This window comes from Abramis brama, assembly GCF_963993115.1.
Source record: "Abramis brama genome assembly, chromosome: 9".
Classification (NCBI taxonomy): domain Eukaryota; kingdom Metazoa; phylum Chordata; class Actinopteri; order Cypriniformes; family Leuciscidae; genus Abramis; species Abramis brama.
Window position 1 is genome coordinate 22,333,311 of NC_139971.1, and position 18,512 is coordinate 22,351,822.

An 18,512-nucleotide genomic window follows, 5' to 3' on the forward strand; every position below is an offset into this window, starting at 1 on the left:
CCTTTAACATGGACTCTGCATTATAGGCTACCTAACATTATAATCTCGTTTACGGTAGAGAAAGCTGCTTACATGTACAAAGGTAACTGTGAAGAATTAATGTAAACACAGCTTTTGTGTCTTTATCAGCATTTCCATATATAGCTACTGGCCCTGATAAACATCACAAATACTTACTGTTTGTTCCATTTCTGTAAATCAGTTTTTATGAATGAATTACTCTCTCACTAGTTGCTCTAGTCTTCGTCAACACCCGCTTTGCACCATCTGCTGGTGAGATCGACTAACAGCAGATGGAGATTATTAATCGGCAATCTATTGATGTAATTTAGCTGCCGGATGTGAAATGTTGAATTTTATGTCGAATTTGAACCACTGAATTTGTAAAGCGAAAATGGACAAAATGGACAATTAGCTGTTTTTAATTGAAATATTCACAGCTTAAATATTCAACCGTACTGAATTGCAGCCCATAAAAATGCAAACCCTAAAAGTACAATGCATTAAAATGCAAGCATTCAACAAGATTTTTTGTTTCAAAAACATTTGGCTTTTTTTTGTTTACTTCCCATATTCACTGTAGCAACTAGCAAAACTAATTTGTGATTCGTAGAATAGAATGTGTGCACATGTAGTGAAGAATTTAAGGTGTAACTTTTGTGGTGTGTTTGTTGGAGAGAGAAAACAATCTACAAGTTTGCAACACCTAAAAGAGTTTTCTCTGTGAGTTCAAATTTATTGATACACATGTGTGGCTATTCTCTACAACCACAAATTCCATTGTACAGGTGCTCAGTTGTTTTGCTCGAAAAAAACCCTTCATATTTTAAGCGAGAGTGGAAGACTGTGTTGTAGATTCGTCTCCATGGCAATGACCGGTTACGTCAACGGCGCGTGCGCATAAATAAAAAGGCGTAAAAACTAACATTTCATCCCACGATTAACTAGATTTGTCCTGAAATTAAATTTAAACTCTGGAATCAATGTAAATCGGATTAAGCTAATCAGCAACCACGCAAACAGAAACGCTTCAAAAAATGCACTCACATGACACGTTAGCCCTGTGCTGCCGCCTCTAGAGGGAGTCATGGGAAATGTTGTTTTTAGAGTTCTAGAATGTTAAGACACCAGTGAGGGGATGGTTATGTAAAACTACAACTCCCATCCATCTTCCTCTTGGCAGCCGCCACAGTGTTGTTGTTCGTATGGTCTGATGTTGATGCTTTGGCTCGGTTGGAGAGGCGTGACGTTTAATGCTAGATTTGCACAGAGGACATTTGCCTTCTTCCCTTCTCCCGCGGCAATTTACCTTTAAAACCGGTAAGGACAGCTAATAAGACACCTAATGCAGTTTAAAGTCACCATAAAGCTATAGCAGGACTGACAGATTAAAGAGACTCATTCATATGTTGTATATTTGAGCCAGTGTTTGTCATTTTATCTGCTCATCTAAACTAAGTAACAGCAGTTCAATTCACGTAAGTTAGTGAGACAAATCGGTCGTTTTGGTCTTTTTTAGATGCAAATATATTGCAAGGCTAACTTTAGATTATATCAGTCTCCTGCCTCGATTTTATTTAATTTACCTGAATTGTTCTGAAATAAGATGCACTCTGAAATAATCCTCTCACTGATGTCATGTTTATCTATTTTGTACGGGTTTAATCATATTGTCATATTTCACAGAATCAAACAACAGTTTTCTGCATCATGCACCGCCCATTTAAGTTACTTCTTATCAATCTATAACAGAGGAAGGGGGTTTTAAACTCAATCTTTTAGATGTCACGGACCCCAAGTATGAGGGAACTCCATCCTAAAACTTAAAAGGCAGCTATAGGCTATATTTTCTTGCATATATAATATTTCTCTATATAATTTCTATATTTTCTTAAAGACCCCATTAATACTTTAAATTAATTAATACTAAAAAATGAATATTCTAAATATTTGTAAATATTATCAGAAAATATGAGCCCTGCGTGACGTCGCGCCCTCCACGCGTCACAGCCCGCCAGAATGGGTGTGGCTCAGCGTATAAGGAAGGGCTCAACAGGCTGAACTCTGATTTTCATTTCTTCAGCGAAGCTCTACGCATCGCTGGATCTTGAGAAGCCGCGGCCGTCGAAACAAGCGACCAGCAAGCCTAGGAAAGCGACTGAGGAAGCCGGCCGTCTTCGCCGCCTTCAGCCATCCATGCCTGCTACGCTATCCGGCGTCATATCCTTTTCTGCTGTGTGTGTTCGCTGCTGCGACACACACTCTCTTCTTCTAAAAGAGAAATTTCCAACGAGGCGTTGTTCCAAATGCCTCGCACCACTCACTCCCGCTCTCTCTCCCTCTGTTCGAGCAACACAAACTGCGCCGTTCACAAGGGATGTCAGAAGTGGACGGTCTGGGGCTAGTTTTCTTATGTTACCCCGCCCTCGCGCCCCGTTCGCGCGCGTCACTCACCGGCGAAAGGAGAAAAGAGAGTTTTTTAGTCCCGCCGAGGCCAGACCAACCTCCATTTCTCACACATTTCTCAGTCCCCTTTTAAATTCAGGCAACTGGAAATATCAATATTGCAGTAAACGAGCCTGTTACAATACATGCACGCTTGCAAACAAACGCCGACACAAAACATGATGACGTGCTCTGGCTACTCGCCCCTCTTCCCACTCTCTCTCCCTTTGCTTGTGCCGCGCATACTGCGCCGTTCACAAGGGATGTCAGAAGCGTACTGTCACGGGGCTAGCTTTTCTTTACGCTACAAGAAAGCTACCCCGCCCTCGCGCCCCGTTCGCGCGCGTCACTCACCGGCGAAAGGAGAAAAGAGAGTGTTTTAGTCCCGCCAAGGCCGGACCAACCTCCATTTCTCACACATTTCTCAGTCCCCTCTTAAGTTCAGGCGACTGGAAATGTCAATATTGCAGTAAACGAGCCTGTTAACCCTCTGGGGACCAAGGTGTTTTTGGGGCCCTTGAGATGTTCTGACATGCCTTGACATTTGTGCTTTTTTCAGTTATTTATAAACATGTTAATGGCAAAGGTGTAAATTCACTCTATATAGCACAAACAGGGCTACCATAATATGCAAACAACAACTATGTAGATGTTTGTATTTTTAAGAGAATGTTTATGCGTGGTTATTGGAAAAAATAAAAATGAAAGTTGCTGAAATTAGACCACAAAACACATATTAAATATGTGTCCACAAGACTTTTGACTAATGGATGTTGTTGCTACGAGTTCTGGCTTCAAAATTATGTGAAAATAGTCTTGCTTTATCGTTCACAAAAAAAAATACATTGATTTAAATGGTGTAAAACAGGTTTTGCTTGGAAAGCCAATATGCGAGGGGGGCGTGGAGGAGGAGTAGTTTACACCTGAGAATACAATGTCCCACCCATTATGTGTAATGAGCCATTCATTCAGGTGTGACACTGACTGAGCCACAATGCAAGGACAAAAGATATATTTAGAAGAAGACTTATATTGACCATTTAAGATTTTGCTTACATCTATCTTGTAAATATGTTTTGCTATTTTATTAAAAAGGTTACAATTACAACAATAATTACAATTTCAACATTTCAAGTGTACTCTTTCTTTGTAAAAAAAAAAAAGATTATAGGCCTACATTTTATCATATGTATTCATTAGTTTGAATATAGCCAACATTGGAACATCTAAATCAGTAAAAACTGTACCCAAATCTAGTCAACAAAATGTTGTCTTTCATACTTCGCCTGACTGTAACGTTGTTTTTATGAAATATTAGGGCATATAAATGTTAATTTGCAGTTTAATACGTTGCTTATACAAATACATTTTATTTCAACATATTTCAGTCGATTTTTACTCATCTCAGTAGGCTATAGCAAAGCACTTTATTCTTTCACACACAGACGCGCGATTCATATTTAGGCTAAACAGTCTTTACAAATATGTACCCTTCATTCATCTCACAGAAATATTATAGAAACGCGATTCATCTTTTTGTGGTTTACATAGGCCTACACTAACATTATTCCATAACGTTATTCCACATTAACACTTGAGAAAAGATAACAGCCTACCTCACTCCTCAGCGGGATCTATTGCTCCTCATATCAGCACTGTTCTGAGGAAACTTTTCTCCATAAGGTAGGCTATATTATGCCTCACTCGCGGCGCTTTGTTTACAGCTGATGTGGGCGTTTCACAGGTCTGAAATGGTTCTCAGAATTTGCGTTTGAATAGCACGCGCTCTCCGGGGAGTGGTCACATTACTTTTGAATGAGCTCGTAATGAGCTCGACTGGAATCGTTCTCTTTTAATACAGATTTCACAAGCTGAGAATATTTGTTTTTTACATAAATTACTTCATTTAAAAGATGCGATCTCAAGCTTTATGCCCGTGGGTTTGTTTGACTGAATTTTCGCGGAGTTATAGATCATTTTCGAATGCGTTTCAAATTGGAGTTTACTGACAGAGAGAGTGCAGAAATCGCATCATGTTAATTTTTCTTTATTTGGCAAAAAGCAAAACACTTTATTTTTATTGTGAGTATACAGAAAAAAAATTGAAACTGAACAGGATCGATTGATGTATTACACGAAAATGGAAGATCAAAATTAACAGAGCATTTAGTGTTTATTTTACATTGCTAAAAAAAAAAACGAGCAAAACGCGCGGGCGCGTTTTTGGTCCCCAGAGGGTTAATACATGCACGCCTGCAAACGAACGCTGTCACAAGACATGATGACGCTCTCTGGCTATTCGCCTATTACGACCCCTCTTCCCCTTTGTTTGAGCCGCGCAAACTGCGCCGTTCACAACGAATGTCAGAGCGGATGGTCACGAGCAAGGTTCAGCACACCGCATGCCTCACTCACTGGCGAAAGGAGGTGAGAGAGTGTTTTTAGTCCCGCCGAGGACGGACCAACCTCCAATTCTCACTCATTTCTCAGTCCCCTCTTAAGTTCAGGCGGCTGGAAATATTAATATTGCAGTAAACGAGCCTGTTATAATACATGCACGCCTGCAAACAAACGCCGACACAAAACATGATGACGGTCTCCTATATGCTCGCGCTAACTGAAAGCTTATGTGTTTTCCCCCTGTGGCTCAGTGGTGAAATCGTAGGCTTTCGCGCCAGAGACCCGTGTTCGAATCCTGGCTCTGGCGGCAGATAAAAATTATGCTGTTCGCTTCCCCGAGCTCGCGGCCAGCTTTCTTATACAGAAAGTGAACCCGCCTCTCGCACCCTCCCGCTCACATGATGGTGCTCGAGTATTTATGAGCATCTAAACATATGAGCCTTCAAGGCTACTGCAGAAGTGTATTTTGCAGCCAACGAGCCGGTAATACTACCCGCTCGCCTGCACGCAACCGCCGTTTCCACGGCGACCCAGAGAAATCTCAAAAAGAGTGTAATGCCTGGTTATCCGGCTCACGCAGTTGGCGTTTTAAGTGTAGAAAATGTGCCCACGTCTCAGTGTTCACCCCTACACACAAGCACGATAACCCCCGTGTCTCTCACCCTCACGGAGCCCACTCTCATAAAGCTGGCAAATGCCGCTCAAGTGTTAAATGTAGGAAATGTGCCCACGAACCTGTGCCCACACCTACTCACTGCCCGCTCTGTTACATGGCCAAGTTACCTCTTACCGGTCATGTTATGAATGTAAGTCCTGTGCCCGCTCATGAGCGCTCACACTTACTGACAAACACTTTACCCCCGGCGCTGCTCGCACATCCCGGTTTTCCCACAAAATGTTCCCCGTCCAAAGCAACCGGGACATCGTGTGTAAAACGACCAGCCATCGCTGTCAGCGAGCCGCCGTATCCAAGCACCGAGAACGCGCGCTCCGCGCTCATTCCTCTGATTCAGGTTCTCGAGCCCACAAAGTGCGGCAATCGAAACCCGGAGGCCATTCTGCCCTTAGCTGTACGCAGAAGCATGGGAAGCTATTCCAGGTGTGTCAGAATGGGTACTGAGCACAGTAAAACAGGGCTATTCGCTGCAGTTCGCTCGCGTCCCCCGCGCTTCAAGCACGGACCGAGACGACAGTGAATACGGAGGTAGCACACCTACTTCGCGCAGAAATAACGAAACTGCTGTGCAAAAGGGCCATAGAACCGGTACTTCCTTCTCTGAGCGAGTCAGGCTTTTACAGCCGTTACTTCCTCGTACCCAAAAGGGCGGAGCTCTAAGACCTATCTTAGATCTGAGATATTTGTACAAAGCTCTCATGAGAAGACCGTTCAAAATGCTCACAACCAGACAGATCCTCGCGCAAATTCGCCCTGGGGACTGGTTTATTTCCCTCGATCTGAAAGACGCTTACTTTCAGATTCAGATAATACCCCGTCACAGGCCATTCTTGAGATTCGCCTTCGACGGTCAGGTATATCAATACACCATCCTGCCATTCGGCCTGTCTTTGGCACCCCGTACATTCACAAAGTGCATGGACACGGCTCTCGCTCCCCTGAGAAGTCAAGGCATGCGGATTTTGAACTATTTGGACGATTGGCTGATTCTAGCACAGTCAGAAAAAGAACTTATTTCTCACAGAACAGTGCTTCTCAGCCACCTGGAAAGCCTGGGTCTCACGGTCAACTGGATCAAGAGCTCATTACTGCCCAGTCAGTCAGTCTCTTTTCTGGGTATAGAACTGGACTCTGTGGCAATGACGGCCCGGCTGTCGACATAGCGCACGCGCCGTGTTCAACGCCTGGACGCGTCTTTCTAGAAAGGCAGCGTCACCCCTCTAAAAACATTTCACAGGATGCTGGGTTGTATGGCATCAGCTGCAGCAGTGCTTCAGCTGGGTCTACTGCGTATGCGCCCGCTGCAACGCTGGTTGAACGCTTGAGTGCCTCACCGAGCCTGTGCATCCGGCGGCATGCGAATCAGAGTGACTCAGAGCTGCGTTTCAGCACTGAAACCCTGGTCAGCGGCCGACTGGTACCAGTGGGGAGTGACAATGGGAGCTGTCTCGTACCGAAAAGTTATTTCGACAGATGCCTCCAACTTAGGTTGGGGTGCTCTTTTCGAGGGCAGACCGATTTTTGGCCTGTGGTCAGACCAGGAGAAATGCCTTCATATAAACTGTCTGGAGATGAAAGCGGTCGAGAATGCGCTGAAGCGTTTCCTCCCACACATACGGGGCCACCTTGTTCTAGTCCGCACGGACAACATGTCCGTGGTGTCCTACGTGAACCACCAGGGCGGTGTCAGATCCAGGAATCTCTGCAAACTGACAGAACGCCTTCTCGTGTGGGCTCATCACTCATTGCGCTCGCTGAGAGCCGCGCATGTGCCGGGCCACAAGAATGTCGGCCCAGACAGACTGTCCAGGGACAACATCCCCCCGGGAGAATGGTCCCTGCACTCTCAGACAGTCCAGTCACTGTGGCGCCTTTTCGGCGAAGCGGGAAGTCGACCTTTTGCGTCAAAAGACAATGCTCATTGCCCGAGGTTCCTCTCGAAGAGCGAGGACGCGCTGGCCCAAACCTGGCCCAGCTGCCCGCTGTACGCTTTCCCTCCGATCTCGCTGTTACCACAGGTAATCAAGAGGATCAGGGAAACACGCCACTCAGCACTCCTCATAGCCCCGCGATGGGAGAACCAAACCTGGTTCCCAGAGCTGGTGAGGCTGTCGCACATAGCCCCGTGGCCCATCCCGGTGAGGAAAGATCTTCTCTCTCAAGCCGGTGGATCGGTTTGGCATCCCCATCCAGAGCGTTGGTCTCTGCATGCGTGGATAATCAACGGATACCCGTTGCCTTGCCAGAAGGGGTCGTGAACACGATCACACAGTCTAGAGCTCCTTCTACGAGAAGACTCTACGCGTCTAAATGGTCAGTGTTCTCCAAATGGTGCGCTAAAAAGAGCCTGGACCCACGCACGTGTGGGGTTTCGTGGGTGCTTTCCTTCCTTCAAGAGCTGTTGGACAAGGGCAGGCACCCTTCCACGCTCAAAGTGTCTTTACCTCTTTACACTTCCTCCTACAATGACGCAAAATGACGATTTTTGCGTCATTGTAGGAGGAAGTGTAAAGAGGTAAATACAGATTTATCTCGTCTCAGGGGAAAATGAGAAAATGTTGCACGACCATTCAATAGTATGATTGGGTTTCTAACATTGCAAAGCTTAGCCTAATGCAAATGGGTGGAGTGTTCCTTTAAGGGTTCAAAAACATTTTGCATGAAGTTAAACCAGAATGCATCAGATTTCAGTTTACTGTCAGATAGCCTATTTAATGAAAAAAAAAAAGCTTCTTTATTTGTATCTGCAATTCTTCTTGTTTCGCATGGCTTCTGCAAATGCAGAATAATCATTTACCAGTGGCAGGGTCAAACTGACATTTCTATCCCGTAAATGAGCATTCAGGTAGACATCATTACAGAGGACAACAACATAAGTTGTGTTTACATTTGTTTTCTAGCTGGTTGAGAGATGTCTGAAAGCTCCAGTGACACGGAGTCGTCCTGTGGATGGACAGTCATTAGTAATGAGGTGATTAATGTTTTATTGCTTGGATCGCTATTCGCTACCCATCAGGTTTACCTCTAATCTGAGTATAAATGCTTTTGGGGAGATCTCCTTGTATGACCTTTTACTAGGTAAATTAAACAAAGCCTGTCAAGAACACATACAGGCCATATTTTGCTCTAAAATATAAAGATAGAAATATTAAATTATTTTTTGCATAAGGAAAAAATAGCCTATTTTTAGGACCATTATCATTATTGTGGCATTATTTTAATTTCCACATTTTCTTATTGATGATACTCATTAGATGCTCTTTTGGTTTTTGGTTGATACATAGGCTATATAATTGGCATATATAACTTCATATAACTTAACAGTATTCATTTTTGACATTTCTTCATTTTTCAGTATGCATTAGGCTATTCAGTTTACAAGTTAATATATATATATATATATATATATATATATATATATATATATACACACACATACATTTTGTAAATGCAAATTATGTACATACAAATTACATTTTATGTGTAATTAATTAATTTAAATTACAAATTATATACAAAATAATACAAACATTGTGTTTTTCACTTATATCACTTATATCGCTGCTTCTGTCTTTTTTCCCCTCTTTTAGAAGCTAGTACAGCTGCTTTTTTATTTTGTTTACTAAGCAACAACTCTATTTTTAAAAGTTTGACGCTTTTAACGTTAAGCCATAGTGATAACCTTGGTGTGTGTGTGCGTGCGTGCGTGTGTGTGTGTGTTACAGGGTTCGGACATTGAGACGCTGGGGCCGGATAACGCTGGAGAGTGTGAGGATGGAGCAGTTAGCCGTGCTCCAGACATGCCTGACGGTGAGTTTGTCACCCTTTGTGTCATTCAAAATGAATAAACACAAAACTATTTATTAGGAATGGCCCAATCAAATTTTGGTGCCTTAGATTCGAGTCATTGAATATTGAGTATCTACCAATACAGAGTCCCTATCTGATACTTGCAGTTTCCTGGTGCTTGCCTTGGTGCAATTTTTAGTTATTAAAAATAATCCAATGTATACAGGGCCATGCAGAGAGTTTCTTAGGGGCAGGGGCTCAAATGTAAAAAATGCTTATCTATCAGTAATTATATTTATAGGCCTATGTATGTAAATTATAATAAGATTGTGTGTGGTCACAATTATGAATATGGGACTACTAATATAAACTTCTTGTATTTTATATGTACAATAAGCAGAATAATTGCAACAAAATAAAAAAAGTGGATTTTAAAGTTAGAAAGCATGACGTTTGTGGTGTCAGAATGCAAATCCAAAGAGAGACGCAACCCACAGCAACGCTTTATGGCAACAACGTCTCAGACAGTCAGACGGCAGATAAAAATATACAGTAAATAACTGACTTTCGAGTGATTCGTTACAAACATGCGCTTCAAATATGCTAAACACGGAAGCTTGAATGTGTGTGTGTGAAGCTCTAGAACAGATGGCACTTGCACATCAGGCACGCACATTTGAGCTTTTTCTTTTCCTCTTAACCCCTTAAACCCGAAGTGTCCCACCGGTGGGACACCCCCCCCGCGAAAAAAATTCATAATCAAATTACTAAGCAACCACTGAATGGAACAACACAAAATAGGTATCATTGTAAAGCTTAGAATCTCAGCTTTTTAACTCCTAACGAGTGCTGAGTTATTCCTCTAAAACCGAGTGTACCCCCCCATAGGCGCCACCTAGCTGCAAAATTAATAATCATAATATTTTTCAAAAATATTACCTGGATCAACTTAAAATAGATGTCATTTGAAAGCTTAGAGTCTGAAATTTACAATGAATGTAGCCAATTTGATAAACTCCTATGTAGTGCTGAGTTATTTGCTGATAAATAGAAAAAAATATATTTTCATAATTTATAAACTACTTTTTTTGTACTACATACTGCAATATGTCAAATGCATCATACAGCTCAGATAGTCCTGTGTCATATGTCATTTGAAAGGTCTCAATGAGTAGAATACAACAAGCATAATTGTCATAATTGTAGCTTAGACTTGGCCTTTTTACTCGTATCTTCATGAAACATACATCGATCATGCAAAATGACATGTCGTTATTTACAGCAGGAGCTCACGATTAAAAAGAGCCCAAACTCAATATATTCCATCAATAAGATCTAAAGATATTTCCTCATGGCTTTCTAACACAAAAAATACCTCAGATGCGCCTATCCTAGTATATACTCATGAAGCACTCGCGTTTGGTTTTCACTTATAACTTCACGAAGCATGCACAGATCGTAGAAAAATGTACATCATTATTTTCAGCGGACTCGCACAATTAAAAAGAGCCCAAACTCAGCGAAATCCATGACTCAGATCTAAAGATATTCTTTGTGGAGTTGTAACACACTAACCCCCAAATGCGCACATAGAAGACACATTACTTTTATCAGCAGTTTCTCGGCAGGACAATGTCCAAATGTAATGTAATTTCTATTTTCAAAAAAATTGAAAAGTTTTCTATCAAACAATACCTACCTTTTGACTCTCCTTGCTACAGTTTTGGAGTTATGAGTCTTTAGTTTTGTGTATGTCACTCAGACAAAACAACTCTAAAAATGCCCTCAGTGCTTAAGGGGTTAATGGGGATTGGCAAACCCACTTGAAGTGCATACCACCACCTACTGCAAGACACCTGCATGACAGCGGAAGTAAAATAAAAGATCGGGCTTGAGATAGCCTATACTGATCAGTTAAAAGCAAATCTTATGATCAGCTTGTGACATCACTACTCCATTGGCATCTTTCTGTCTCGATAGACAATGGAATCTGCGCCTTGGGATCTCTAGACATTTGTTGAGTTACAGCGCCTGTAGAGCCCAATTTTTGTAAGACATGTTCTGTTGCTATTACTGCAAGTGAAGATCATGCCTGTCTCTGTAGATGTTAGGTTTTCAGACGAGCGGGGTGAGGAGAGTTTGGGAGAGACTTCTTTAGACCTCACACTGAGAGAGGAGACGACAACGGAGGCGGCACCTGCCCAAAAGGTGAGATTAAATCCAAAAATTACCTCTTGGCATGTGTTATTGTTCTGGACAAAGTAAGCCAGCTTAAAGAAGGGGCATTTATGTTTTCTTGCAGGCCGGAGATGATGTGGGTGGGGAAGAACATGTGATTCTTTGCTCCTCCAGTGAGAACTCTGACATCCTAACCCTGCCAGACTCTTGTGAGGCGGAGATTGATGCATGGAAGGAGCCTGTTGCCAAGGAGGCAAAGGAAGCAGGAAGTGATGAGTTCTATCTCGGAAGCTCATCGAGCAGCCAGTATACTTTTAGAGAGTCAGAGACAAGTGAGTGGAAAATGTTGCCTTCAATTCATGTTGGAATACTTGTTTACATGCATATCAATGCCACTGCAATGCCGTAATTAGCAGTGGAATTATCTTTATAACTGACTTTACGAATTAAAGAGATGGTTCGGAGAAATTTCAACCTAGGGTCCTTTGCACCATGACCTCGAGCCAAACACCCCCCCCAGAAGCTAATAAGGATGTAGTGTAGGGATGTGCCGGTAAACTTGACAACCGCACCACCGCGGTTGCTGAGTAGCCACCGCCGGTAGTTGATCCATTACCACCGCGGTTGTAAAAAACTGCCACGGTCACAGCCCTAATGTAGTGTAACGACGCCCTGTTCCAGGAATGCACTAATATTTTGTTGGTAGTACCAGTTTGCAACAGTTATTAGTTAACACTAAGTTGTCAAAAAGTCGTTTCACTACATCCTTATGCATCGGAAGTGACCTCGACGTCCGGGTTAGCGGTAGCATAAGCCATCAGGCAAGTGTTATTTAAATAAACTCCTGATGTACTCACAAACTTTCCAGGGGTGTTTGGCTCGAGATCATGGTGCAAACGACCCTAGGTTGAAATTACACCGAACCATTCCTTAAATGATTCAATGGCAAATACATTTTTTAACCACCTAGTGGCGTAACAATGTAATCGATAAAATTGTTATTTGAAGTGGCAAGATACTTTCAAAAGGGGATTTGCTCTATTTTGATCGCTACTATAGACATCAGTGTTTATATATGAACTATAAACTTTTATCTCAGTACTTTTGTGATAATACTTATTTGAAACAGGTTTTGTTCAAATTTTTGTCAAAAGTTTAATAGACAGGCAAATCGTTGTCATTTAGGAATGAAATCACATGGGTGTTTACATTTATGCATTTGGCAGACGCTTTTATCCAAAGCGACTTACATTGCATTTCAATGTGTTTGAATCGAGATCGCAATCTTTTAAAGATTAATTGTGCAGCTCTAACTGTAAGTTTGAGTAGATTTTTTCCCGTTTTAATATGCCTATGGTCATTGAGCTTTTTATGTGGATGACAAGGCTTAATCTAGGCTTAATCTAGGTATAATCTGCGATCTCTGACCCAGTTCGTTTGCTGACTTCCATGGCTATGATACTCTGTGCAATCCGGGGTGTTGAAATACTAGTAAATTGGCAGTGGGTAGGATAACACAGACCTAACAAATCACAAACACATAGCCTACAAAAACAGACATTCCAACACGGAACGCACATTTCAAAGTAGAATAACTGGCTGTAGCATTGTTTTTCTTAGAAACAAGTAGGTGAACAGCATTTTTTCCTAAATATCTACTAACATATTATGGTAGATTTATGCTTTAGTTCAGTCAAAAAAATTACGTACAGCACCTTTAAGAGATGAGAGTATATCATGAATTGACTACTCTTTATTTATTGGCAAGCAACATGTGCAACATATTTCATTCCTTCTCTTAGAGATGATTAGGAACAGCTTAGAGCTTAACAAATATAGCTTTCCTGTGAAATAAATAGGCTAATAAAAAAGTCGGGAACACTGGTTGGTTAACTAAACTAGTTAACATAAACTAGTAATGAACTGCACTTCTACAACATTTATTAATCTTTGTTGGGATTAATTACAGCTTTGTTTGTAAATTTCAACATTTACTAATACATTATTAAAATCAAAAGTTGTATTTGTTAACATTAGTTAATGCACTGTGAACTAACATGAACAAACAATGAACAACTGCATTTTTATTAACTAAGGTTAACAAATACAGTAATTAATGTATTGCACATTGTTAGTTAATGTTAGTTAATATGTTAACTAATGTTAACAAATGAAACATTGTAAAGTGTTACCAAAAAGGGTAAAATCAGAAATTACATTTTGAAATGCATAAATGTAAATGTTACAATTTTTGCATAAATACATTTCTACATATAATTCTTAATAATAAAAGTAATGTAATACTTAATTTCTTAATTATTAATAATATAATTCTTAATAATTCCTAATTTTAATGAAAATAACGTCATAATGCAACATTTCGTAATGATCCTAAAACAGGCTCTTTTTATATACTGTATATACTATATATAAATATTTTCTGGTTAAATATGACCCACACTTTTTTTTAAACTGTTTTCATGTCATTCGCCCTTGTTGAAATGTTCCTCTCTCTCCTGAGTGGCAGCAGACTGGCATTGGAGTGGATGGGGATTTTCCAGGACACTGTGGGAATATGGCAGCCAGCTTCACAGCTCTCTCTCTCTCTCAGGTGCTCTGCCATGGGAGTGTGAGCATGTTGTGATCAGCATGCTGATAAAGCTCTGAGGACAGCGAGTGTGTTTGTGAGTGAGTTAAGTGATGTGGCAAAAATAGGTTCAGCCACATTAACTTGGCTGATGAAACGCCCAGCCAATAGCTGCGAGAAGAGATAACACGTGTAAAGTGTGTGGAAAAAGCCACAGTAATGTGTTTGTTTGACCCACATTGCTGTCTGCTGTCATATGTCCCAATTCCATGTCTTGAGTTGACTAAACTGTGAGCTAATTATTTGTCAGAATTTGTCAACTCAAGTCATCTTTATTTATATAACGCTTTATACAATACAGATTGTTTCAAAGCAGCTTTACAGTGATGACAGGAATATGCATTTCGGCTGTTGTTCAGCTGAATCACTTCAGCGTTGATTCAGTTACGTTGTAAAGATCATCAATTAATAAATAGATTTTGCAAAGAATGTGTTTTGGGCTGTGTGTTGGTCGTGTCTAGGTGCAGGTCCACCATCTGATTTACATATGGACCTCGGGATAAGGATAAGACAGACAGACTGATTTTAGCGTCGATACCATTCCTCTTACGATGTAACAAGTACACCGGGTGTTATAGGAAGTGTTTATCAACTGGCCAGAATTTTGAGATCGCAATAGACGTGAAGGACTATAATGCATTAAGAGCTCACTCAAGTACTGAGGAGCTAAACTGTTTAGTGCTTTGTGAGTAATTAACAAAATTTTTAAATCTATGCAATGTGTAATAGGGAGCCAATGCAGTGTTGAAAGAACTGGCCTAATATGGTCATACTTCCTGGTTCTGGTAAGAACTCTAGCTGCTGTATGTTTATTAAGTGCAGGGCAACCACCCATAATAGCATTACAATAATCTAGCCTTGAGGTCATGAATACATGAACTAACTTTTCTGCATGTGTCATTGGGAGCATGTGTCATAATTTAGATATATTTTTAAGATGGTAAAAAATGCAGTTTTACAGATGCTAGAAATGTGGCTTTCAAATGAAAGATTGGTATCAAAGAGCAACTGAAGACGAAGACTTGACAGAGCAGCCATCAAGTGTTAGAGAGTATTCTAGGTTATTTGTGCTCCAGACCTGAATGAGTCCTCAAATTGTGTTGTTGTGGAGAGATGTTGTTAATATTCATTAGTATTTATATAATCTTGGTTCCTTTAGGTGTGTTTCCAGTATGCTTAAATCATTTCTTTCTTCTGTATGAATTATTTCTCTAAATATTGATGCAATAGCTGTTTAAGCATAACGACAAATACAAATGGAGACATTCACAACAGCTTTAGGCCAGCAGCTGTATTTTTGGAGCATAAGTCATGTGCTGGTTTAGTCGATAAAATAAAATAAAAAAGAAATGTTGCACTATTTAAAGTCCATTCCCCTTAATCTTGAAAGATCTAAAAGGGTCAGTAAGGCATCTATCGAGCGGCCTAATCCAAATCAAAGTCTTCTGAAGGATACAATGGCTTTATATGATGAGCAGATTTACAACGTGCATACTGTAGTAAACGCAGACATTCAAATGCGTGCGCGACACGTGAGAACAACATGAGAGTGAGTAAATGGAGAACGGTATTAAAATTTTTCGATGAACTAACCCTTTAAAGTTTGAGAATAGTCATTTTGACACGCTTTGCGATTAGAACTGTGATTGATTGCACTGATCATCTGAAGCGCATACGCCCTGGGGCCAGTTGCATAAACATAGCCATTATGTTAAGACGGTGTCTTAAGAACTTGTATGACCAACTAGCTGTTAGTTAGGGGTAAAGTGAAAGCACAAACATAATTTAAATCACCATATCACATTTAGTTTTAGTAGTATTATTACCATATTGTTCAGAATATAAGACGACCCCAAGAAAAAGGCTTTTTGGGGACCAGATCTTGTCTTTTATATAGAAAATGATTTTATTTTTCATATTTTAATTTTTATATTGAAAGTATGGTAAATCCTGGTTAAATATACCAATTATATCACTTTTAAAAAGAAACATACCATAAAAATAACCTGTAGTTCTCATTTCTAGTAGATTTCACAATGACTGATTTCTCACCTTTTTTATGTACAGTGACATATGTTGGCATGTCGGAAACAAAGGTGTTTGATCCGAATTACCTATCTGATCCAGGGGATATGAATGTTTTTTTCCTTGGGCTGATCACATAGCACTGAAAAGACATCAGTTTCTCCCTGAAGTTGGAGGGCAAGCGCTGGGCAAGACTCGTAATGCTAATCCATTACACCGCATCCTTCTTACGCCGCATCAAAGCGGCGTCTTCAAAGAAATTGACAGGCAAGTGTGTCAGTATGCAGCCGAAATAAGAAATGAGGGGCCTCGCTGGTGGGTATGTTCAGCCTGTGCCTTCAGTTGGATGACAGCTCTGGTTATGGGCAGCCCCTCATTTCTTTTTTAGGCTATGTACTGACACACTTGCCTGTCAATTTCTTTGAAGCGAGTTTTTAGGACCGCAGTAAGCTTTTCTTTAGCTGTTAGCATTTTTATGACTGTCTTTTTGGGCTCGCCATCTTCTAACTATACATTTTATAACATATTTCTTGGCTGCTTAATGAGAGTTGTTTGATGTATCCCCTGTTGTTTATCAGTCCTGGGGGACATACTCATTTTATTTGGCGCTCCCTATTGTTGCGAGTGTATTATTGACGTAAAAATCTATACCCTGAATATAAGACGACACCATTTTTTCAGATGTATTTCCAAGAGAAAAAAAACACCATCTTGAATTCGGAACTGTATGGTATTCAAAGTGTTTTAGATGGTTTATTCTTATAATTTTAGTGCAATTATTGTGTGAATGCCTGCATTGAAAGCGCGAGAGAACTGCATGAGAAAAATAAATTAAGTTTACGGAGTTTCAGTGGCAGTACTACATTAAACCAGTATATATAACGTTGAATATAATGGGCCCTATCTGACACCTGGCGCAATGCAAGTGTTTTTTGCTAGTTTCAGCCCGATGCAGTTATCATTTTCACGTCCTGCGCCATGTTGTTTAAATAGCAAATGCATTTGCGCGCATTTGTGTGCCCATGGGCGTGCTGGTCTGAAAATGAGGTGTGTTCTGGCGCATTGTTGGCGCGTTGCTATTTTGAGGCAACAGAAATAGACTGCGCCATTGACCAACTGAAACCTGGTCTAAAGTCAATGGCGCAATATTTAATTTTTTTTGTTATTTAATGAGCGCATTAGTAATGTGCGCCTATAGGCGGGTCCACAACATGCGTACACTCTGCTTATTACACACACTGGGATGCACATCAGCACACAAACATGCCAAATATTAAAATTAAAAGGATTACAATGTAAAAGATTATTATTGTGTACATAAAGATATAGTGGAATCCGGCTTGTCCCGTAGATGGTCTGCTTGCGCACGTGTGTTACCTTGCACACGAGCAGTTCCGTTTGCGCTCTGGAGATCTCTGGAGATCCGTTTGCGCTTCGGTCTTTCCACTATCAAATTCCGTCATGTAAATAGCGAATCTGCCATGGCGCGAGCGCAACTGGCATTTAAAGGGAATGGGAGATGAGACTCTGATTGGTTTAACGCATGTAAATCCCAAAACACACCCATTACTTAGAATAAGGACAGCCCCTTTAGACCATGTGCCTGGCGCGCCAACCATTTTTCCCGTCGTTAAACTAGCAAAAGTGGATTCGGACACGCGCTTAGATCGTTAAAATAGGGCCCAATGTATAATAATGCAATGGGGGAATATTGGTTGGCCCTGATAATGCCAAATATCTGATTTTACCAGTAAAAAAGGGCATTATTTATATGTAATTACTAATTAGTGACAGAGAGTGCAAGCATGTGTCTAACATCATTCTGGATTTTTAGCTTCAGAATCATAAATATTTTTGGGGACCAGGACTCACTCCCCACTGGGGACCAGGACCAAGTTCAAGTCTATTTAAGTCCACAAAAATACCAAGTCCATACCTAATTTAGCATTTTAATCAACAGTACATTAGACGTAATCATTTATTTTTTTTATTCATTCCATTATGCCACACCACTCAATGGTAATTATAATTGGCTTCATTTAAGAACAATAGATATTAATTCCTCTGGGTTGTGTGTGTTTTTATCTGTGCACAGTTTTCCCAGTGGATCAGCCTGTGCAGCAAGACGGCGGTACCAGCAGCAGTGAGGATGAGGAGGATGAGATGAAGGCCAGCCCTGTGGTGAGGAGACGCAGAGTGAGGAGGAGCACCACCGGCTCAGAGCCTGGAGATTTGCAGGAGCCCCACAGGAGACAGGAGGAGGTACTGATCACAACAACAACAACAGCTTGTTACTCCATAATACTGTATAATACTTTATACTATAAATTATACTAGTTTTACTTTTTATAT

At 40.8% G+C, this 18,512-nt stretch overlaps 1 protein-coding gene across 25 annotated transcripts in view; it reads left to right on the forward strand.

The window, feature by feature from the left end:
• Positions 1-1,193: 1,193 nt before the first annotated feature.
• ccpg1 (cell cycle progression 1) overlaps positions 1,194-18,512 on the forward strand; it is a 44,264-nt gene continuing 26,945 nt past the window's right edge. For 4 of the 25 annotated variants that reach the window (XR_014607835.1, XM_084125212.1, XM_084125202.1 and 1 more), the window contains exons 1-5: positions 8,051-8,492; positions 9,247-9,331; positions 11,415-11,518; positions 11,613-11,820; positions 18,256-18,422. Coding sequence is in view for 18 of the 25 variants with exons in the window: in XM_084125212.1 (XP_083981338.1) it covers positions 8,433-8,492; positions 9,247-9,331; positions 11,415-11,518; positions 11,613-11,820; positions 18,256-18,422 (624 nt within the window). In the remaining 7 variants the exon portion in view is untranslated. Of the gene's footprint in view, positions 1,321-4,052; positions 4,129-7,703; positions 7,835-8,050; positions 8,493-9,246; positions 9,332-11,414; positions 11,519-11,612; positions 11,821-14,015; positions 14,100-18,255; positions 18,423-18,512 lie in introns of those variants that run through there. The other 21 variants (XR_014607829.1, XM_084125203.1, XR_014607830.1 and 18 more) reach the window with 15 other exon arrangements.